Below are 24,092 nucleotides of genomic sequence, written 5' to 3'. Positions count from 1 at the left end.
AACATTTCCATCCGGGGCTTTCAGGACCTTTGACCTTCATACACTATGTCAATGTTCACATGGTTGTGAAATGAGGAAAAAATGACAACTGAATACCGGGCGATATCGTTAGTCGTCGATTTATTTATCAGCATAGATGAATATGGTGATATTATTTATAATATCATTTACAAAACGGTTCATAATATGTATAACAGTAATCATTAATCATTTATGTAGGACTATAATAATTAGGTAATACATTAAGGATAAATGATAACCTTTTCTCAATATCTCATACGTGTTAAATGTGCATTTGTATTTACAGATAATTCTTAACCAATTTCAATTATTTACAAGTACATTAAATCCATCCTTCCTTTCTTGATTCATCCTTTAACCATTACTCATAAAATGAATTCACAATATTTTTAAAAAATGTCATTAATGAATATTGCAATGCCTGTTATTTCATTAGTAATGGAAAGTCAAAATGTCATTAGTTATGAATAATTCTTTCATATTTCCGTTATTATGTAAATAGTGAAAAATGTAAATGTAAGCAAGCAGCAACATGACTCTTGTCTTGTAAAAGATACGTAGACAAAAAACTGTAAGACGATTGGAAGTTGCTGATATAGAAGAAGGTTTGAAGCCGAAAGCTTTGTAAAATGAATTTGTGGTCTATATCAGCAACGTCCAATTATCTTGCAGTGTTTCGTCTATATAATTGTATGTTTGCATAATGTGGTTTATGTAAATGTGGCATCACCAATGATATAAATTAACGAGTCCTCAATAGACCGCATATTCGAGGAAATCTATTTTTTTTTTAATAAAATTTTAAAAAATATCGGCCAGGTTTGTCCTGTTTTACACAATATAAGGACAATTTTATAATAGAATTGTCGAAGAAGAAGAATAAGCAATAAAAGTATATACTAAGCGATTTTATTATTTTTCTCAGAAGATGGAAGGTAATTACCTTCGCACATCCAAGTAATTGGAAATTATTGTTATTATTAATAACAATATTATTGTTATTACTGGAATTGAAATATGTCGAGTGAAAATGTTTTCTTTCTGTCAAAGTGAAATTGTGACCGTACTTTTTGTGTATTTTGCTTCTTAACTTTTTCTTGGCGGCACCAAAATTCCTCTTTGCAACGAAATCTCAGATCTATTATTACTTTTCAAATAATAATTCCTTTATAAATTAGCAATTGCTTTCGTGGCCCAGTCAATTATGAAATTCTTCATGAAATATTCTTGATACGCACCTGGGCGGACAAAAAGATAATCTGCACGAAAATAAGTTTAACATCATATTTGCTGCTTTTGTATTGATGAATTATGTTTTTCTCAATAGTGGACTGGGCAAGCAAGCAAACAAACCAAAAATCGTATAGTAGTTTTTTTTTCTTCTCTAATTTATGTCATTAAACTATATATTTATATACGCTGATTTAGGCCTTAAAGTTAACTAGCATAATATTCTTAAAAATATGGTTGGATAAAATCAAAAAGATGGAAATTAAATATCATCATTATAAGCTTTTTTCCAATCTACTCAGTCAAGGTTTTGTCGTCTCATAGCACGTTTCAAGTAAGTTTCAAGGCTTTAGACCTGAATGAGTCCATGACCTCCAGAAATCTGCTCCTTGCTGTCTTCTCAACGGTCCCCGCTAGCTCGGCTCATCTCCTTATACCGACTACCCTCTCTAGTCAACCAGAACACCATGTGCTATTCAGACTCGCTATCCTCGGAGAACTCTACTAACTGGGGGGTTACGACCCTTACTCCATGCACCAACTACTTGACTTGACGAAGGAACAAGACGAGGTTACCCTTACAAGAGAACACTTCCCGACTTGTCGGTCGGCCAGGTATACTCTGCTCAACTCCCGTGCCCCACAGAGGAGGCGGTTTTTTCCTTGTAGTGAATAGTTTTCATCGAACGATAAGTAGATTCTCGTCCTTCAACCTAGTGAAACCGCTGACAGATATACCATCCCAAGTCATCCCAGATGCTGAGCTCAGGGTCGGGGTTAACGATCGCTCGGTCCTTGCCCCCTCCTTAACCCTTCCTGGTTTAGAGATTCGACCTATTTCTGGACATCCACAAACTCCAAAACATTATGACCCTTATGTTTAACTAGCAGGTAGTTTTATTAATAGAGAGGGCGGGTTGCACAATTTTTAAAAACAATTCTCCACCCAAAATATCAATCTTCCTACCACCTGCCGCCCCCCCCCCCACATGAGACTTTGCATCAATCCAACCACTGATTAATCAAAGTTATTTTATGTTAACGATGACATTGTGCCTTTCATCTGCGAATTATTTAAACAGCAGTTGAACTTTCTTCTAAGGGGTGGATTCTCTTTAACTTAAAAAAGCTGGGCAACTTTAATTTGTCTCAATTCTTTGATTTTATTTTCTCATTCAAAAGTAAATGAATAAAAAATAAATAAATAGTGTTAAGTGTTGTCTAAATTAAGCTTTGGTAAAGGCGCGAAAATACAACTTATATTGACTTAAAATTCCAAATTTTAAGGTGTTGCAACCTTTGTAACATCGACGCTTAGCAAGAATTTACTTCTGTCAGACTCGTTCAGCGCCCTCTTTTGGATTTTTTTTCTTGTAATCAAAGCCATTCAGACACATACTGTATGTAATGAATGAAAAACGGAAAGCAACGTACAAGGATTGTATTCTAACATTCAATGCTTAAATGAGAATGAAATCGTCGAAAGAAGTTAGCTTGTATAAAAAACAGACAAATCTACGCACCAGTGGCGGATCCAGGGGGGTGGCGCAGGGGGCGCGCGCCCCCCCTAATATTTGAGCGGCGCCAAAGGCGCCGCTCAAAAAAAAATAAAAGAAAAGTAAAAGAAAGAAAAGGCGCTGCTTTAAAATATAAAAATAAAGGAAAGAAAGGAAAAGGCGCCGCTTGAAAAAATTATACACTGATACAATATTAACAACAGTAAGGAAAGACTATCCCCCAGCAAAGCACAATCATATCATCAACTACCCTTTTCCCAACAACTTCGCCGGTTAAAAATAAACAGCAGTGCGCTGCCTGCATATAACTGGCGCCAATCAAGAATAATCAGCGCCATCTTAATCTAAATCGGCGCCGGACAAGAATAATCAGCGCCATTTGGTTATAAATCGGCGCCGGTAAAGAAAAATCGGCGCTGCCTGAGTTCGTAACCGGTGCCGATCGAGGATAATCAGCACCACCTACATCTAAATCGGGGCTGGTCAAGAATAGTCAGCGCCATCTGGTTATAAATCGGCGCTGCCTGAGTCTTAACCGGCGCCGATCAAGAATAATCAGCTCCACCTAAATCTAAATCGGCGCCGGACAAGAATAATCAGCGCAATTTGGTTATAAATCGGCGCCAGTCGAGAAAAATCGGCACTGCCAGAGTCTTAACCGGCGCCGATCAAGAATAATCAGCTCCACCTAAATCTAAATCGGCGCCGGGCAAGAATAAACGGCGCCATCTGGTTATAAATCGGCGCCGGTAAAGAAAAATCGGCGCTGCCTGAGTTCGTAACCGGTGCCGATCGAGGATAATCAGCACCACCTACATCTAAATCGGGGCTGGTCAAGAATAGTCAGCGCCATCTGGTTATAAATCGGCGCTGCCTGAGTCTTAACCGGCGCCGATCAAGAATAATCAGCTCCACCTAAATCTAAATCGGCGCCGGACAAGAATAATCAGCGCAATTTGGTTATAAATCGGCGCCAGTCGAGAAAAATCGGCACTGCCAGAGTCTTTACCGGCGCCGATCAAGAATAATCAGCTCCACCTAAATCTAAATCGGCGCCGGGCAAGAATAAACGGCGCCATCTGGTTATAAATCGGCGCCGGTAAAGAAAAATCGGCGCTGCCTGAGTTCGTAACCGGCGCCGATCAAGAATAATCAGCTCCACCTAAATCTAAATCGGCGCCGGACAAGAATAGTCAGCGCCATCTAAATCTAAATCGGGGCTGGTCAAGAATAGTCAGCGCCATCTGGTTATAAATCGGCGCTGCCTGAGTCTTAACCGGCGCCGATTAAGAATAATCAGCTCCACCTAAATCTAAATCGGCGCCGGACAAGAATAATCAGCACCACCTGGTTAAAAATCGGCGCCAGTCAAGAATAATCGGCGCCAGTCAATTATGAATTGCCGCTGCCTGAATCTTACGTGACGTCGGTAAAAATAATCAGCACTACTTGTTCTAAATCGGCGCCGGTCAAGAATAATCAGCGTCCCCTAGTTCCAATAAATAGGCGCCGGTAGAATAATGAAGAAGGGCCTATTGTCAACCAAATCTAGGTCGGCGCCGGTACGCGCGTTTCCGTTTTACACCCTGGCGAAGGCATTTTCCGCAAAAATAGCCACAAAGCGACTAGTGAAGAGTCTACACACGTCGCTGGTTGCAGCGTGCGACACAGGCGAGCCCCACACCACCGCATGCAATCTGCACAGTTACTGAATAGAGTTCCTCGGCACTTCATGTACAGAGAGCAGTCATATGAGTGAAATCCGAACATGCTTTTGCAGTTACTTTTTTAATGAAAAGTTATGAAAAAGTTTTTTTTCTAAATATAAATTATTAACTAAATGAATCGAATGACAGACAAAATAAAAATAAACAGATACATATAATAGAAAGAAAATTGAAGTTTGATGGATTGATACACTTAGATGCCGAAAGATAGATATAGAAGACTGATAAATTGATATAGACATAGATAGATAGATAAATAGACAGACATATATATAGATAGATAGATAGATAGATAGAAGTAGAGAGAGAGAGAGAGTGTGTAATACAGAGAGATTGATATATATATAGATAGATAGATAGATAGATAGATAGATAGATAGATAGATAGATAGAAATAGAGAGAGAGAGAAAGACAGAGAGATGGATAGATAGATAGATAGATAGATAGATGGGGGAGAGAACTTGAGAGATGTTATAGATAGATAGATAGATAGATAGATAGATATATGGACGGATAGAGAGAAATAGAGAGAGAGAAAAAAAGACAGACAGATGGATAGATAGAGAGAGAGAGAGAGAGAGATAGAGAATCTGAGAGATAGATAGATGTTAGATAGATAGATAAAGAATGAGAGAGACAGAGAAGATTAACAGATAGATAGATACTGTAGTTACATAGATAGATAGATAGATAGATAGATAGATAGATATAGATATAATTTGAAAGATAGATATATAGACGGATAGAGAGAAATAGACAGACAGATGGATAGATAGATAGAGAGAGAGAGAATTTGAGAGACAGACGGACAGATGGATAGAGAGAATTCGAGAGATAGATAGACGGATAGAGAGAAACAGAGAGAGAAAAAGACAGACAGATGGATAGATAGAGATAAATATATATATATATATATATATATATATATATATATTGGATTTTATTGCAATAAAAACTATCAAAATAAAATCACAAGCAGTCAAAGACTGAAATAAGTGAATGTTTACATACAAAATATAAAGTAAACATTATAAATAAATATCAAATACAATACAAATTCATACAAATGAAAAAGAAATGTATCATAAATAAATACAAAAGGCCAAAAGTACTACAAAGTGTCACCAAAGAAGAAAAAAGCGGAATGAAAGATTAAGAAGAAAGAGGAGAGAGAAGAGGAAAGAGGTGAGAGAAGGGAAAGAAATTGGGATAAGACAAAGAGAAGGGAAAGCAAGAGGTGGAATTTGAAAGAGAATAGGAGGCAACCTTCAGAAAAAAAACTCATTATGCAATACAAGACATTTAACAATGGTAACAAGTAAATAAAGTAGTAATTGAATCGAATCGAGCACAAAAAGGGAAAAGTAGAGCTGAGGAAATAGACTCCCGAAGGAAGTCGAAGCAGTGTTGATATTGCACGAGTAGATTAATAGATGGATAGAGAGAAATAAAAGAGAGACAGATGGATAGATAGATGTTAGATAAATAGATAGACAGATAGATAGGTAGATAGAGAATGAGAGAGACAGAGTAGATAGACAAATTAACAGATATATATATCATGTAGTTCCATAGATTGATTTATAACATAGTGGATAGACAGATATGATAGATATAAGGATAGATATAATATGAAGAAAAGTAATTATGTGTTTTATTTTTCAATATTTTAGCTATTATTCGTTTTCATTCATATAAACGATCATGTGCGATAAAGTAAAAAAAAAATCATGAAGCCAACGTATATACATGTAGTTCAGCGGAACAACCAAAATACAGAGACTGAAGCTTTTGGTCTATAAACTCAGCTGCATTTGCACGTATGTTCTGCGGATATCTTCGGTGCGGACTTTTGGATCGCGCGCCCAGCTGATTATGTAAACAAACGTAGACGTAGACTCTTCACTAGTCGCTTTGTGGCTATTTTTCCGGAAAATGCCTTCGCCAGGGTGTAAAACGGAAACGCGCGCGCCGCGCAAGAATGATCAGCGGCACCTGGTTATACATTTTATTGTTGAATGATCATAACAAAGCTTATCGCATGCACTTACAGAGTGGACTGGGGCGGGGCAGTTGCCCACAGAATGACAGATGTCATGAAACGTCAAAAGAACTCCCGCTTCGATTTGCAATAATCTTTTGCTGGATATAATCTTGTTCTTTATTACAAACGTCCATTAAACTGTCATTTTTTTCCAGATCGAAATATCAAAATTTTAAGCTCGCGCTTCGCGCTCGCATCTATTGTTTTATTAGATACCCATCTTAATCATTGGTAGCAAAAATGCATAGAATATCAAGCTTTCTGGTCAGAATATAAAGAAATTTCAGCTCGCCCTCGGAACTCGCATTGTCTGTGTAGTGAGATATGTATCCTCCTCATGAGTTACTACAAACAGTCCTAAACAGGCACCTTTTTCCTGTTTTCAGGTCAGTATACTAAAAAATTTCAGCTCGCGCTTCGCGCTCGCATTAATTTGTTGGTGAGATATGTGTTTCTATCTCATGAGTCATATAAATGCATATGTGTGTGTGTTTGAGTGAGTTTGTTTGTTTTGTGTGATATCGAGCGCCTTTGGAAAGTTGATTCATGATGTTGCCCCCCAAATCTTAAAAAAAGGATCGACGCCCCTGTGTATATATATATATATATACATATAGTAAAAAAAACTTGTATCTCTATTAATATACAAAATGTTTTAGAAAGATTATATGTTTAAATTGATGTATATTTCTGTTATAATGAGATATGTTTAAGTGGACTTCAGGGAATGGTCGTACGCAGCAAGGGGGAAGGGGGGGGGGCGCACATTCGCGATCTGCTGTTGTGAAAAACATTTTTTTCCCTTAACATTTCATGAAAACTATGAAAAATGTGCAAATGTGAGATGTGCACCAAATTTTCGAGTCTTGCCCCCCCCCCCCGGAAATATTATCTGCGTGTGGTCATGCAAAATGGCATGACTGGAAATCCTACATTTTGAAAAAAGCATTTGACAGGGTCAGACTTTACCCCTTTTTCAACATTTTCTTTTATGGCGCCGGTGAAGTGCAAAAATATGTGCGCCGCTCGGCAGTGCGCCCCCCCTTTCGCCAAAAGCTGGATCCGCCTATGCGCACACTACTATAATGATAAACAGGAAGAAAGTTATGAACAATAGAATGTCGAGAATGCTAATGCTGTGTAGATCGACTATCGATGTGTGATGTCATACGTTAACACATCTCTTTGGTGGACAAAAGTAAAGCCCAAAAGAACTCTTTTCGCTCATTCTTATGATGTACAAACTCCTTTCCGTGTTTTTTCAGAAACATGCATATAAAGGATACCTCATCTAACGATAGACTTGGGGGAAATGAAATACGTATAAGAGTACATTAGAAGTGGTTCGTGGTGTGTGTCACACATCTTAATCCATCGCATTTGTAATAATTCAAATGCCCACATTTTTTCGTTATCATTAATCAAATTTTTCGCAAGCTTTCACTGAGAAGGGGTTTTGTAACTTTTATATTTCATTAAATTTAGTGTGTGTCAACAATTTCTTGTCGACAAATATAACTGCATAGTGTTAAGGGTGACATTTTCCTTCAAGATTTTTTTAAAGAGACAAAATGTCGTTTCTTTTTCAAGTTTTCGCGTACCCGAGCTAATTTTGTTTAGAGAGACAATTTAATTATTTAATTGACCAATGAATAATCGGATTTAAGGTTGCAACTTTCACACAAGACACGTTTTAATGTTATACTCAATATGTATTTTGTCTGACAATGATTTCAGTCTTTAGTGAAATGATCATCTTTAGAACTGATAAAACTTTTAAAAGACTTACAACAAATGATAATGTTGCTGATTCCTAAAGGGACAACTATTGTTGCAGCCAGTTCTACATTAAATATGTGCTCACTTATTATACATACGTATACCCATTAGTTCATGCCCATTTTCCCTCTCACCATTCCTTCTCTCGATCCCTTATCCATTCATATTTCTTCCCCTAATTTAATTTATTTATTTATTTTCCACATTCTCTATTTTTTTTCATATCTTGTTGCTCTTAATTTTTCCCTTCTCCGATATCTACGAACTCCAAACTATTTTTTTTCTCTCTCCACACACATACCTCTCAGCATACACCCACCCAATCCACACACACACGCATGCAAACACACACCCACCCACGTTTTTCATAATCCTCTCTCTCTCACACACACATCGGCACCCACATTTTTTTCATTAAACACACACACACACTACCTTTCTTTATCTTTATTTTGTCTGTTCCCTTCTCTCTTTTTTTCTTGTCCATTAAATGATGAGTCCACCCCAACAAAAAGTTGATTTGAGTAAAAAGAGAAAAATCTAACATGCATGACACTGAAAATTTCATCAAAATCGGATGTAAAATAAGAAAAGTATGACATTTTAAAGTTTTGCTTAATTTCACACAACAGTTATATGCACATCCTGGTGGGTATGCAAATGAGGAGACTGATGACGTCATCCACTCACTATTTCTTTTGTATTTTATTATATGAAACAGGGAATATTCTACTTTTCTCCTCATTGTCAAGTGAAACAGCAGTTAATTCCTCCCTGAACAGGTGGAATGAGAATTGTTTAATATCATATGATTCAGTCAAGTTGGTCCTTATTGTCAAATCTATAAAAAATGAAATATTGTATAATTCAAACAATAAAAAACAAAAGAAATAGTGAGTGATGGACATCATCGACTGTCTCATTTGAGTTTGGCATATCACTGTTTTGGGAAAAATAAGCAAAACTTTGAAGTGTCATAACTTTCTTATTTTACATCCGATTTCGATGAAATTTTCAGCATTTTGCTAGTTTGATTTTTCTCTATTTATTCAAATCATTATTTTTCTGGGGTGGATTTGACCTTTAAGGAACTTATCAATATTAACTTCACTTTATCTGCTTGTTTACAGCTGAACCAACCCTCATTTCAGTGTCAAACTAATTATTATCAGGTTCGTTAGGTGATTTTTTTTTCATAAGACAACACGTCAAAATTGCAATGAAAAATACATATTCTGATTTTACATTTTGTTTTATTAGTCATTCTGTACAATATTCTTGTTCATTGCGCAAGCTATTTCAAGTCATACGAACAAAATTATTTCAGTTAAATTAATCACTAATAATTGGACACCATGCATGTTTCAATTATTCCGTAAGCTATCATGAAATACAAAATATTCAAATATTCCTTTTAAAAAGATTTCCTTCTTCCAATGCTTCCTCTTTCCGAAAATGTGATAGCCTTTTAAATAAATTTAACTCTATCATGTTTATCATGCATTATCTACAATAGATAATATCAATAGAGCTTCAATCAGAATCAACAAACTTATCTTCGTCACCATGCTTTTTTGAAAATTTAACAAAGCCTTTATTATTTCAGTGCGGTATCAAAGCCATCTTGGAACAAAACAAGCTATTTTGTAGCGAAAGTTTGAAGAAAAAAATTATTTCAATACGAGTAGACAAGTATGTCATTTAAAGAGCACCGAACATGTTCAATGCGTATGTCATCTTCATTTTCGTTAATGTATTGAAGCTTTAAATCTACAAATGCTCATTTTAATTAACACTTTCTCTGTTCACTGGTGTGTTTGCTACTAAATATTGAATAGGTATTTTATTTTGAAATTTTCAGTATGTTTCTGCCAGAGGACATTATGATTGTACATATATTTCAAACTACGAATACGGCATTTCAAGTAAAATATACCGTGCAGCCAATGCCAGACTGAGATTGTGCAATTTAGCACCTTCTCATCTTGGACATATTGGAGCACCTTTATACAGTAGGTGCATCTGTGTAATTTTCAGATAGGAAATGCGCAAAATTTAACATGTTAAGGTGCTCCCAGTGTGGCATTGCTAAAGATGCTTAGTTGGACCTGTTTATGAGCGTAGTAATCTCGAATTTTTAGACAAAGCAACAAATTCAGAAAGAATGCACAGAACACAATAAAAAAAAATCATCACATCAACATAATGATACCATTGCACTTAGTTCGAATCTTAACTTACACATTATTCCCAGTTCACAATATAAACACGATAAAAAATAATAAACTGAAGACTTTGATTCTAACCATCTTGAAAACTGATAAAAAACACAGACTTTTTCATATTTTATTAAGAAGAACTCCAACGAATAGAAATCTCACTGGCTTATAATATTTTCTGAAGATTTCTTTCATTTAACTATAATTTTCCGGTGTGGTGTGGAAAATTTCGTTTTTGCCGTGAATGAAAGTCGTAACAAATCTTTTATCACAAATGACGTCAATATTTTAGCTTAACTCCTACTGTGACGTCATTCCTACCAATGAAAAAAAAACACCATTATGATTAGGTCGAGTAAATGAAAAAAAAATATACATATTTTCTGGATTTTCCTGATGCATGTTACTCATTTTCAATCAAATATGCCTTTGTGTTTTCAATAAACAAAATCATAATATCACCTTACTCCCGATTTAAAGGAGACAAGATGTAATTTTGATCAATTTCTTATCAAAAAAATAATCTTAGGAACTACTTGAATAAATGAAAAATTGAAACAAAAATAAATAACCCATGTCACTATAATACATTCTTACTCAGATGGCTGATAATAAAAATAAAAATCAATAACAAACATGAAATGAGTTGTACAATTATTAAAAACAAAAACAACCACAATTTAACATTATTTCTCAGTCACAGGAAACATAAAGACATTTCCTTGGTAGGTATCATCAAGATGTAGGCGGAGTGCAAATGACGTCATCTATACGAAATTTGATTTTATTTCTTTCACTTTTCGACACTTAAAAAGGAAATCCAAATTTCCACCATCAAGCAGATGTTGACTAAAAAACTAATTCCAAACAAGATCATAAGTCACAAAATATTATCACCATGATCACATTACTTCTTCAAGCCCTCTGGACATCTAGTTTGCTTTGAATTAATCGTTAATCGAATTTTGAAGTATATAGCTCCTCCAATCAACTGTTGATAATTTTCTTTATTTTGTGTAGTTCTATTTACAATATAAGAAGTTTGATAACAGTTGATCAATCTCTTTAGAACTGTCACTAGCTGTTCTTCTGTCATATGTGCAAACATTTTAATGTTTTCCTGATGGTTGTTTCATTGTTTCCATCTTTACTTGGTCACAATATCCAAAGTGAATATGTCTTTCTTGGCCAGTCCGTTAAATCCTATCCAATCGATTTTTAACATTTAGCCAATCAGGAGATGTTAGAGTTATCACGTGATCATCATATAATGAGGTCATCTTTTCTCATGTCTGTGCGACCCTGAGGAGTTCCATTGCCGAGTTGCATTGTTTGTTCATCTCCACACCTGTAATGATCAACAAAAGAAAACAATTCAAAATTACTCAAATAATACTAATATCCTCTCTATAATTATGATAAAAATGCGGTTTTTTACGTGCAATGAATGAGTCAACTAATGCTAGCCACACGAATCCAAATTGACCGATAACGTAATAGCTTTAGTCGATGTGTAGCTGGTTTCGTCTGTATGACTGTAACATATAACTGCAATCATTCCAATATATTAATCGAAGGGAAGTTGATTGACATAAATCTGAATCATTTTCATTTTCTCTTTTTCATCATTACAAATTCCACTAATATCCTTACAATAGACATCGCCAATGAAACATACATTTTGCAAGGAAATATCCACTGTTTTGTTTACTGCAAACACGTCCATGATTAGAGTAACCATGGTAACAGTATGCATTTGACAATAATACTTGCATTACTTGTAGTTAATAATGAATGGGGCTTTGTCATGTTTAAAATACTTCACTACAGGTGGTACATTATTTTGCATATGTTGCTTTTCACTAGGCTTGGTTCATGAAACTTTTAATGAAATATGTGAAAGATGGGGGATGAGTAGAAGGCATTCCTTAAATTCATTTAATGTTACATGGATGTGATTTTAGGGTAAACTATAATGAAATCATCAGAGTAAAAGAACTTGAAACCCACTTAACTATGGAGCCGTTACACGACGACCCGGTGGGCATCATAGCGGTCTTCCCATAGCCGAACGGTGAGGGCCGGAGAACATTTGAACCATCTAACACACTAACAGCATCACCACTACAACTCATGGCGGTATTGGGCGTGGCTGACCAGAGATGATGGTGTGACAAACCACTTGGCATTGCTGTGGTGCCATAAGTGGGAACATAGCCTGGTGTAGGGTGGGCGGGGTAGGCTGTTAATGAGGGTGTCGTTACTACGAAGTTACTCATTGATGCTGTTTGGTCCTGAATAACAAAAAAAAAAGAAGGAAGGAAAATATTGATTTAATGACGTGAAAGGAACTGATTCTTGTTTCATTTAACTAATTTTAAAGATACATTGCAGACATCCCCCGAATCAAACACATTTAGCATATTTCGTTGTATATTTAAAGCTTCTACTTTGAAACCATAATCACCATTGCTTATCTATAGACGGTGAGAAAATAATTTTTAAAACGCACAAAAGCATACAAAATTTTTCAATCACGATTGGTAAAGAAGATATTTCATTGATGAAATATTTCCATGTAAATGCCAAAATCAATTGGGGGTAAAATTATGAAAGCAAATAAGTATCACTAGATGGCCCTTTTTCAGATAGTGTATATCATATTGATGCAATATACCAATAAACAAATATATATAACATACAAAAATGTAATTGGTCAGACATCTTTCAAATCTGAAACCTCTTCTTTAGTTTACGGGCAAGATGAACAGGAAATATTTGGATGGAAATTTTCGTTTCCTGACGTTTACATGTCGAGAAGAGGGATTTCGAAATCCATTACTACCAAATCTCTTTTCCTCCAAGATGTATTTTTCTTTATATTTGATATAAAATCATGATGCTAATTCTGTTATGATGTTTTCTACTACCATTCCAAACAGATGCCCCGAACGGTATCAGTTTTCAACGCTTCTAAATGAAAAAGCTTTTATAAAAAAATACCATTCATGAAAAGATATCGAGTTTCTAACTCAGCACGCGGTTATGATTAAGCTGATCAAGGTCAGATACTAATATGAGATTCTCTGGTAAAACAAAGAATAACTTGATCATTTCGACATGGAATCTTTGCAGGGGTTGTAAGGGGGTAGGAGGGTATCTCGGCACCACCACTCCCGAAGGCCCCAACCGGCTCCATCCCCGAGAGGAACTCAATGCGGATTGTTCAAAGACTCCTTTCCTGCCTACGCTTTCACCCCTCCCAGAGTGTTGAAAGTTTTGCCTTTTCACTCTTGTCATCGAATGATTTTCACCTTTTCTTACTTTACTGATAAGAATGATAGAACTCCTCTTGAAACACATTCTCAAATAAAGCCAAGTATATGAGATTTAATGCTCTCCTCGAGTAGAAACAGACGATACTGTTTCTATACTGATACTGAAAGGCATAATAGTGGGCTTCCACTTTTACCCAGTGCGCCCCAATCTGGCCTATTGTGACGCCAAGAGCGATCCCTTCAAGAGATTCCCCCTTTGCGGAGACGAGAGAGCACCGAAAGGCTCAAAATACCAATATTGACTCTTTCGCTAAAAGGGCGTTGCCCGGGGGCTTAACTCTTCGACTGAGGGGTTTTAAATCCAGGCGGTTGGCACTCTTTCCTTCCTTCATGATTTTCTAATACGTATAAAATGAAGATGAGGATTTTATTGGATGTATAGTTTGCGTTTCATTTCTGCCCTAGCGCCATCTGGATAGCTAAGGGTCTCTCCCGGGGGTAAACGATTGAAACAGCGATGTCCCTATGCAGTCATGGCAGTGTGCTTGATTTAACGAATTCTTTAATATCGTTTTCAATAATCTCACTCTGATCTAATTTCGACATCAATTATTCATCTATTCATCTTCTCATTCACTATTATGTTTGTATAAAGTCAATAAGTAAATAGAATGATGTTGGGTTTTACTTTTATCTGATGAGAGTCATAATATGATACAAAAATTAGGGAGAATCGTTTAAATGTGCTTCCATTAGGTATTTTTGGTTAAGAAGAGAAATATCATCGTTTGATCAAAGGGAGTCGAATTACTAGGTTTAAATAGACAATGTTCTTTTTCCATTTGAACAAGTTATATCTTTTTACACTTTTGTATAAGAATTTACTTGAATTTAAATCATAATTATGAATGATAAAGAAGTATTTCTTTTTTCCCCTTTTACACTGTCTTACCAAGCTTTCATGATTGTGTTAAGTATTATAAAAAAATGTCAGTATAATTAATTTCGTTTCTTTTCTTAAAGATTCTATAATAAATCAGGAAAATAAGATGGAAAACAAGATGACAACAATAGTCACCTGTGTAAACAAAAATACATTGAAATAAGGAAAGATGCAATTTTTTACGAGTTCCATGTAAATCGGGTCCAAAATGAGATTAACAGACAGTCTCCAATATGATCTTCCATGAAAATCCTAAAATCTATGCAACTTACTTCAGAATGGAAGGAGTTTGTGGACAGACTTTCATTTGCTTTAATTCAAAATTATCACATTGTTGACTTCACTTCTAAAACACTTCTTAGCTACATGTACATCATATATTTCACACAACATGTCCAATTCCCAAAGAGACAATTAGCCGCAATCTTGACCCCTCTTTAAAGTTTTGCAAATTTCAACAAATGTGTCTGTCACTGTTCAAGTTTATAGATCATTTGAAAATGTTGTGAATGAAATCAAATCATTTGTGCTCTATTGGATGCATTTGACAATTTTACATGACAATTTGTGCTAGGGTAAGAATTCTAATGGCTTTTTAAAAAGAAAAGCGTAACCTTACCGAGAGAGAGAGAGGGGGGGGCATCGCTCGCGTTGAATATCCTAAAATGTAAAATTCTTTTCTTGCTTTTCTTTCACAAAGAACCAACGGATGAAAAATACTGAATAAATGTCTCTACATTTTTTAAATATTGTAATATTGTGATATTCAAATGAAATCACAATAGGCGTATTTAACATTAAAAACAATTTGGAAAGAATGTAAAGATGATAAAGAAGATATAAAAATGGGTCCACTTTATGGAGAGATATATACAAAAGAATGCGATTCTGGAAGCCAACAGATATGGAGGTAATACTTTCATAATACACTGAGACGTTTTAGTTATTCATTACACTTTCACTTCGTAACCAGAATGATAAAACGTCTTATTGCACCCTTTTTCATTGAAATGGATTTGTATTTGCATTTCTATACTTATTTTTAACGCTATAATTCAAATAAAAGTAATTATAATTTACAATACAACTGTCAAACCAACACCTACTTTTACTTGTCTATTAATGTACTTTTACAGTGCGAAGAACTGCTTGTAGTTAAATAATTAAAGTTTGTTTGCATTTATTTGAATCAAATCAAATGCACTAATGAAATGGGTTTATTTTCACCATCATCATTATAAATATCATCGGTGGTATAGTATTAATTTCGAGTATTGTTTGTTTGTTTGTTTAAATTTAAATATAAAAATAATAACATATATACATGTTCAAAATTTTACAAATCGTGTACATCATAGAGGATGGCCCATTTCAGCGGTATTAACAAAACAAATATATGTAATTACAAAAATATACACAAAACTTAATCATATACATTACAAGAAAGGAAACACAAAGACACTCACCCCAGCCCACCCCCATAAAAAAATGCAACAAAAGGCAAAAAGAATTATGGAAAACCGAGATACAATTGAATATTGGATTTAAAGGACTGAATCGTTGAACTAGACGTCAAATGAAATACAAAGAAATACTCGTTTACAGCTATTTGACTTTGGTTTTGGGAGACTAAGGTGATTTTCTGTATGCAGAGAGTATGGGTATGATTTACGAGAAAATTGTATTTTCATATATTCAGGTGCAAAATTATTAAAAACTTTTGACATCATTACGTACATATGTTCCCTTTGCCGAGTATTTAAAGTCTTCCATTTCAGTATATCATGGATATATGAAGATAAAGTATGCAAATATGGATCAATTTTTAGAATAATTTTTCCTGCTCGATTTTGTAATAAAGTCAAATATTTTTAGATGCAGATTGGCAAACAATATCAGCATGACTAAAGTTTGGGATGATAACCGAAGAATATATTAATTCTAAACTTGATTCATTAACAAATCGCCTAAGTCTGCCAAGGAAACCAACCATTTCACAAATTTTTGAACACATGTGATCAAAATGAACATTCCATTTAAGTTCCCTATCTATAAAAACTACAAAATATGTAACACTTTCTACCATTTGAATATATGTTTCACGAATGCGTAAGTGGAGAGTTTTATGTCTTAACAACATATGCCGAGTACTAAAAAACATACTCACTTATTTATTACAATAAAATTTTAATCGATTTTTTTTCTCATCCAGTTTGAAACATTTTTCAATTCGTTATTAAGTGTCCTTTCAACCAAAAGTGGATTTTCATCCGAGAAATATAAAACAGAATCATCGGCATATAAATAAAAAGAACATTTATGAAGAGAGCATGACATATCATTTATAGATAACCCAAATAAGCGGACCCAATATAGGCCCCTGTGGTACACCATTTGAAATTACATATTCATAAGAAAAGACATTACAAGTCTTTATTTTGCGATCAGAAAGATAGCGTAAGCGAGTGATTTACCAGTAACTCTAAGATGAGAGAGTTTAGATGAAAGTATTTGGTGATAGTTTTAAATGGCATAATTATGTTTATCCACAACCTTTTGCAAAATTTCTTCCCACCTTTTTACCGCATCGTTTATATCATCAAAATTGAAATTTCATTTCAATTTAGGTTTTTAACGTAAGATTTAAAATGATTGATATCAATATTTCTACACTTCCTAAATGTTACATATTTTTCATGGCTACTTATTGAATGGGATTTCTAAATGACAAAACTCATAGCATCATTAGCATGATCACTAAGCCCATTATCGATTGCACCAAAAGACCTCACTTTATTTACAGAATTTGTAAGCATATGATCAATTAGTGTTGAGGAACCGCCCACAAATATTTGTTGTAATTATAATTCCACCAGCTTACTTGATATAATTATAATTTTAATTTTCTTTGTATCGTTATTATTCTATCAATTTTATAATTGATCTCATGAATTAATCATTATAATATATTATCAACATTATCACTATTTTTACTATTATTATTATCATTATTGTTAGTATTATCATTATTCATTATTATTATTATTAGTAGTAGTAGTAGTAGTAGTAGTAGTAGCAATAGTAGTAGTATAAGTAGTAGTAGTAGTATTAGTAGCAATAATAAAAGTAGTAGTAGTAGTAGTATAATCATGATAGTAGTAGTAGTAGTAGTAGTAGTCGTAGTAGTAGTAGTCGTAGTAGTAGTAGTAGTAGTAGTAGTAGTAGTAGTAGAATGATTGTGATTAATATCCTTATTATCATCATCATCATCATCATCATCACTCTTAATGATGGAATAAATATTGTTAAATTATTACAATATTTGTGAGGTTCTCCCATTTTTACATGTCCTGACAATGTAAGAATTACCTTTAAAATTTATGAGTGAGAATACTCCCACGCTAAACTCAGTGTCTTGTTGATTGAATTGTGACTACCCGTATGAGCTCAGTTCAATGCCCCGAAAAAAACAAAAGTAAAAAAATAAACTTGACGAAATAATTATTGTCTGTTCTCCGATGCCAGCCTGTTTATGAAAACCTGCTTCGTGTTTTTCACCTTTTCTGTCTACTGTATTTATTCACCTGCTAGGGAAATCGATATATGTACGCTTATGTTTTGTATCATTATTCGGTTTAATACACAACTTTTGTTCAAATAATCGAGAAAAAATATTTTATTCATGTTCTTTCTTAGAGTTATAGAAAGCTTTATATTTATTGATGAATGTTCTTAAATTAATTTTAGGTTTGTTCTGTTTTTCGAAAATGATAGTTTAATAATCTTATACACACCTTTCCTTCTAGATGAATATCAGCCGAAGTTACACTACAAGTCACGTGATTCTTGATACCGTTAGCCTGCCGCCTGTAGTCTGCAAGAGACATTTGATGAGCGGTGTGAGCAAGAGCTGTGTTCTCAGCCCCGGTCGCTGTGTACAGGCCCGTCGGGAATGCTATGAAGAGATGGAGGTGAGAGAAAGCAGGAAAGAGTCATTAGGACAAGCAATTAACAAGCGGACATTTAACAACTCATTCCAACTTAGATTTCTTTGCCTGGGGCTAAGGAACACGCGGATTTAGGTACACATATATATAAACAGTTTGGTTCAGGAGGCAGCGCTAGGAGTTGAGATGGAGATCGGTTTAGTGGTTTGTCACTCATGGGGGAGCGGGAAAGTGCTATCCTGAACGTGACACACTTCAGGAGTTAACTAAACAGATAAACAAAAACACTATGGATAAGATCTCTGTTGAAATACAACTCAATGTACTAATGAAACTCAACATAGGCCAATCTGACGCTAACTATCCAGTTAAAGCTATTAATAAAATATACATTACATGTCTTAATAAATTATACATTGTAAGCTAATGTCGATGATCTCTGATTGAACCTGTGGATGAAATATTTTCTTAATCTGACAACTTTTCTTGTGTATTATTCGTCACTCTTACTGATTAAAGAATCGGAATGAGGATTGTCAACATGGACTACACGCCCGTTTCCGTCTGGTGAGATGGAACTTAAATGAGTCAGTGATCACTGGCATCTAATTTCGGCATTAATGATGATTGAATTGTGACTTATTTGTCTTCCTCCTTTTCTCGCTCCAATACCCTATTGCCCTTCAGCTTTAATTGAGCCTTTATACAATGTACCAAAGATCCTCAAAAAAGAAAGGATTCATACACATTCTCGCAAAGATTGTTAAATAGTAACCGTAGCTTCAGTCGTAACACGACCGCCAACTTCTAATTCACAATGTTTAATCTTGTCCTAGTTAAGGGGCAGTACGTTTACCATCTCTCATTGCACTGTTCGACTTTCCAGAAACCCCTTCACGATTTAGTTTAGACAGAGCGAAGAAACAAATTGTCATACACTCGCACAATTCAGGCTCAATTGGCGCAGTTTATTTGTAAATTCTCGTCACCCCTCCCCTGCAAAGTTGTCATCGTTGTCCAAAGAAAGACAGGGAAGAAGGAGGAAGGTTGGGAGACACCGACAAAGATGGCTCATTGACAGATCTACAAAGCTCTTGACTGCTAAACGTTGGATGATTTGCCAAACACGGCCACTGACTGTGGTGAACCGTGCCACCAACTACATGAACAAGAACTAAAGATGTCAGGGGCCAACCTACTTCCGTTAGAGTGAGGCGCTTCGAAGACACCGTACAATGTGACGTGTCACAATGGAAGCTGTTCATACGTCTTTTGTTTTTCAAATGCATTATTACAGGTTTCCTCACATCGGATAAAATGGTTGGAAAAACCTTATTTCTTAAAAATTATTTAAAAAATCACTGTATTGGAATTTTGAGTGGACATGAGGGATCCCCTAGTTCTATTGGACTTTAGTGTATCACTATCGTCAGAACCGTCCGTGGACATGGGCTTTGTGGGTCTGGCATTGGGTACATTATTCAACCTCATTAATAAAGTCAGATCAATAAACGAATCATTGTCTGAAAAGATTCGTTGGTCCTTCGATGTAATTGCAGACAAGATATCAAATAAAATATTACGCTAAGGTAATTCGTTATCAAATAAATATTTTTTTGGTCATTTTGATGAGCCTATAGTGTCATAAGAATCATGATGTAATAACTAACAGGCAGCTTATTTTACGTAAAGGAAGGGAGAAAAAATAGGAATAACCCGAATACGAGTGTAGCAAGGGCTCTGAGTTCAGATGTAAAGTATAGGGTAAAGTAACGGGATGAGTGGAAACATAGGGTCCTATCCCAATGGAAGATGGGGTCATTGAGAGGTATCCTTCGTTCCCCCCTACGACACCACAAGTGTTAATGTTAGTAACTTCCTCTTTCTTCAAGGGACTGTCATGGGTTCCCCCATGTCATTCATGCTTCACTCTCGCTCCGTCACCACTCGGCATTTCTTGTTCCGCGAATTGAACAGTTCATCTTACCCAAGGAGGATATGCAGTTAGTCAGTGGCGTAGCACTATGGGTTCACAGGGGACCCATGCCCCCAAAGATCCCATGAAATTTATATTAATGTAATACAAAAGCTAAAAATTAAAACGAAATAATATGAAGCGAAATCGAACGTAAAAAAATAACTTTAATCTATATGAAGTAAAATAGAATTGAAATAAAATGAAATGAATTTCTTTTGAATGGACAAATCAAATGGAATTAAGTTTGAATATAGATTTAAAAAAATAAACCAAACTGAAACGTGCCAAATAAAGAAAAACATAAATTTAAATATCTGATGAGAAAATGCAATAATCACGTTAAAGCATCTTATCTTTGACAAATGCTCCTTTTGGTTTCCCAGGCCGGACCCATACCCCTCCCATAACCGGGTTCACTCTTCACTTTCATGACTTTAGTCATGATTTCTCCTGTCTGATATCAGGATTCTAACTCTTCCTTTGATATGCATGATTCGATCAGGGAGTGTTCGTCAATTAGATGTATGCAGTCAATGAAAAAAACGAAGTTAAATCAGATTTGTATTATTTACTTGAGTGAAAACAGAAAACCTATTCACTTCAGTTTGCTTCTCGCGAATTGTCCATTGCTACAAACAAAGTGCCCTCGTTTCTGCATTTCTGCCTTTTCTATTTTCAACATATGTTTATGTTTTTCCGACACCCTGGCTATGAATGAATATATTTTATGAGCTGCACTGATATCGCTAAATATAATTTAGTCAAATTTGACTAGATTGAGTTTTTTTATGTTGCCTACATTATCAATGTCATGCATAATTGAGTGCATTCATATTGCATAGGTAATACATTAACCCCTCTCACTTATTCATGAAATATCAGCCTATCGTCATGATCGTTTACAAGTGTATGTATGAAAGTACCTTAATCACTCTAAATACCATCTCCTACTGGGGTTTGTAAACAAAACGATACAAGTTGATCATGACTGTATCTAACATGGGATGGGTGATTAGAATCTCACTAGCTAATGAATAACATTCCGTCTGGTCGTAGTGAGAATAAAGTCAAAAGTACAATGAACACCGAAAAAAGTCGCCAAATCACATCGATACCTATGACGCGAACTAATGGAAGATACCCCAGAGGTAGAAGGTGTATACCGGTTGCAATGACGCGTTTTTTAAGACGAATGTATCAACTAGGATATAGGATGGATGTGATGTGACTGATGGTGATGGGGAAAGGAATTGCAGTAAACATCATCACATTTCTTTATTCTCTGTTCCCCCATTTTTTTGTTTTTTGTTATTTTTGATTTAGTTGAATTTCCTATCAGCTATTTCTTTCTGATCAAGTATTTTTCAAAGTCATCGGTTTGAATTTTGAGCCTTTCGTCTCAATCAAATATCTGCGTGAAACCTTTCACACACGAACGCATTTTATACACACCCTCATAGTCTCATACACACTCTCACTCGCGCACACCGTCCTCTAATCCAGTGCGCGCGTATTACACCCACACACCCTTGCTCACCCTCACACATAACCATGATAATAGCAGTCCCAAAGATAATTCATTATTTCTTTTTGTAATGAATGCAATCTGATAAAGTTGTTCTGGAAAACAAATCAACGAAAATCGAAATGAAAATTCTATATGTTCTTTCAACTAGTCAATCTGCCGATGAGGCCTTCATGCCAAAGACTCGAATCGTATTTTTTGTTACCATTACATTCTCACAATAAAGACACAAGTATGGCAAAGAAACGAATCTATCAGTACAATTTCAAACAATTTATGTATAGTAGTTGAGGAAATGGTTTTATTTATTATCAAAAGCGCGCTTCTTAATAAGTATTTGAAATTGCTTCTTCTCTTTTCTTCCATGTCTTGTGATGCATCTTCCATGTTTTTTTTCTGATGGCGAGCATGTGACATCCAATATGATGGCAGGGAGAAAAAAAATATTGTTTAAGCAAATCCTAACACGACAAGGCCGAGTTTATACGTATAAAAGACCCTTTCCTACTGTTGTCAATTGTCGTATGTAGTATGACGATTGTTTTTCAGATATTGATTTTGTATCCCATGATGGTACGTGGTATTCATGGGGTCTAACTCCCACCATATGGGGTGCTTGACTTGCTTGGTTTTGATAAATCGCTCTGCAATATGTTACATCTCCCCTCGGGTGGGTAGAGGTATCCATACAAACCACGAATCGTTCGTCCGTCCGTGACCATCCATACAATCCTCGCACGCTCTCACACCAACTCTACAGCCCATCCTTTAAATTTATTACACCTCATTATCAAAACGTCAGTAAATATTGATCCATTATTAAAGGCCAATTTGTGGCTTTTTGTGTAAGTTTTGACTTATTAGAGACCGGTAATTATACTTGCATTAGGCCACGTGTGTGCGCGCGCTTGCTCCGTTATACACTGTAAGCGGAGAAACCCGATCATGAGGACAGGAAGCACATCGCATGCTGTTTACTCTCAGTCATCTTTCGCACATAGCCCACGTCATCTTCATGAAGAGAAATAACATTTAGAAACACAATCGAGCAGGGAAAGAGGCGAATGGAACTCTAGCACCCTCCAGTAGGAAGAAAAGGGCGCGATATTGATAAGAAACGATACAGAAGAGACTTCAGGGACCTCTCTCTTCACCCTCTCCACAGAGACTGAGACCGCCAGCGGGACGGCGGGAAATGGAACAGCAAAACCTAAAAGTCCTCGGGCCTGCATCCATTGTTACAATACATGCAAATCATAGAACCTATATCCCTAGGGTAATTGCTATACAGCATATTGTAACGAGTAAACAGGGGGTCTTTGGTTGCCTTTTTTTTTCAAGCACTGATCGACACAGTGGTTTGTCCCTATGTCCCATTAGCCCTCTCTTGCTCCCCTCTTCTCTCATCCACTCATGTATCCAACCAACCGAACCTGCTTCACTTGCTCGATGCCAGCTAATAGCAAATCTTCTATTTTATTCAACCCTCCTTTCAGATCTAATGAATATTTGATTGGATATTTTGGTATATCGTTGGTAAAGGGACTCTCTCTTTCATTCTAAATGCCTCGCCAGAATCCGACTGTCCCTTTCAACAGCTCTTCAAATGCTTAATGACAATCCAATTGCCGTCTCGCTAATGTTCCACGGACTATATTAAACTTTCTCCCCTCTTATACCTTACAATCTTCAGAGTTGTTTCTCAACTCTGCCATATCAAAGAGAGTTACTGTGAAATGATTTTTCTAATTTGAAAACATCGATTGTCTTTAGTGGCTATTCTCTTTTGACTACTTGCACCAGATTCGTAGGACCATTGAGTGTAAATAAAACTGTAACGACTCCGCTGAAGTTCACTTGTTAAGTCGCAAGTTTCTACAGAG

The 24,092-nt window shown here is 35.6% G+C and overlaps 1 protein-coding gene across 1 annotated transcript; it reads right to left on the bottom strand.

Moving 5' to 3' along the window:
- Positions 1-9,554: 9,554 nt before the first annotated feature.
- On the bottom strand, positions 9,555-18,710 carry LOC129264050 (uncharacterized). Its single transcript, XM_054901924.2, has 3 exons — positions 18,554-18,710; positions 12,549-12,832; positions 9,555-11,886 (listed from the first exon to the last, which is right to left on the bottom strand). Exons 1-3 carry the CDS (start codon positions 18,644-18,646, stop codon positions 11,802-11,804), a joined length of 462 nt encoding a protein of 153 aa, XP_054757899.1. The 5' UTR covers positions 18,647-18,710; the 3' UTR covers positions 9,555-11,801.
- Positions 18,711-24,092: the final 5,382 nt, after the last annotated feature.

Source organism: Lytechinus pictus, chromosome 7 (assembly GCF_037042905.1).
Source record: "Lytechinus pictus isolate F3 Inbred chromosome 7, Lp3.0, whole genome shotgun sequence".
Taxonomy (NCBI): Eukaryota; Metazoa; Echinodermata; class Echinoidea; order Temnopleuroida; family Toxopneustidae; genus Lytechinus; species Lytechinus pictus.
Note: the sequence above shows the minus strand (reverse complement) of the source record. Positions and strands in the feature narration are given on the sequence as shown.

Bases quoted from the DNA above. Each gene is read 5' to 3' on its own strand.
- LOC129264050 (XM_054901924.2), bottom strand. From the start codon at position 18,646: ATGTCTCTTGCAGACTACAGGCGGCAGGCTAACGGTATCAAGAATCAC. The intron at 12,833-18,553 runs GTGTGTATAAGA...TTTGTTATTCAG, and splicing joins ATATTCATCTAGAAGGAAAG to GACCAAACAGCATCAATGAG. The intron at 11,887-12,548 runs GTGGGTTTCAAG...TGATCATTACAG, and splicing joins TGTAACGGCTCCATAGTTAA to GTGTGGAGATGAACAAACAA.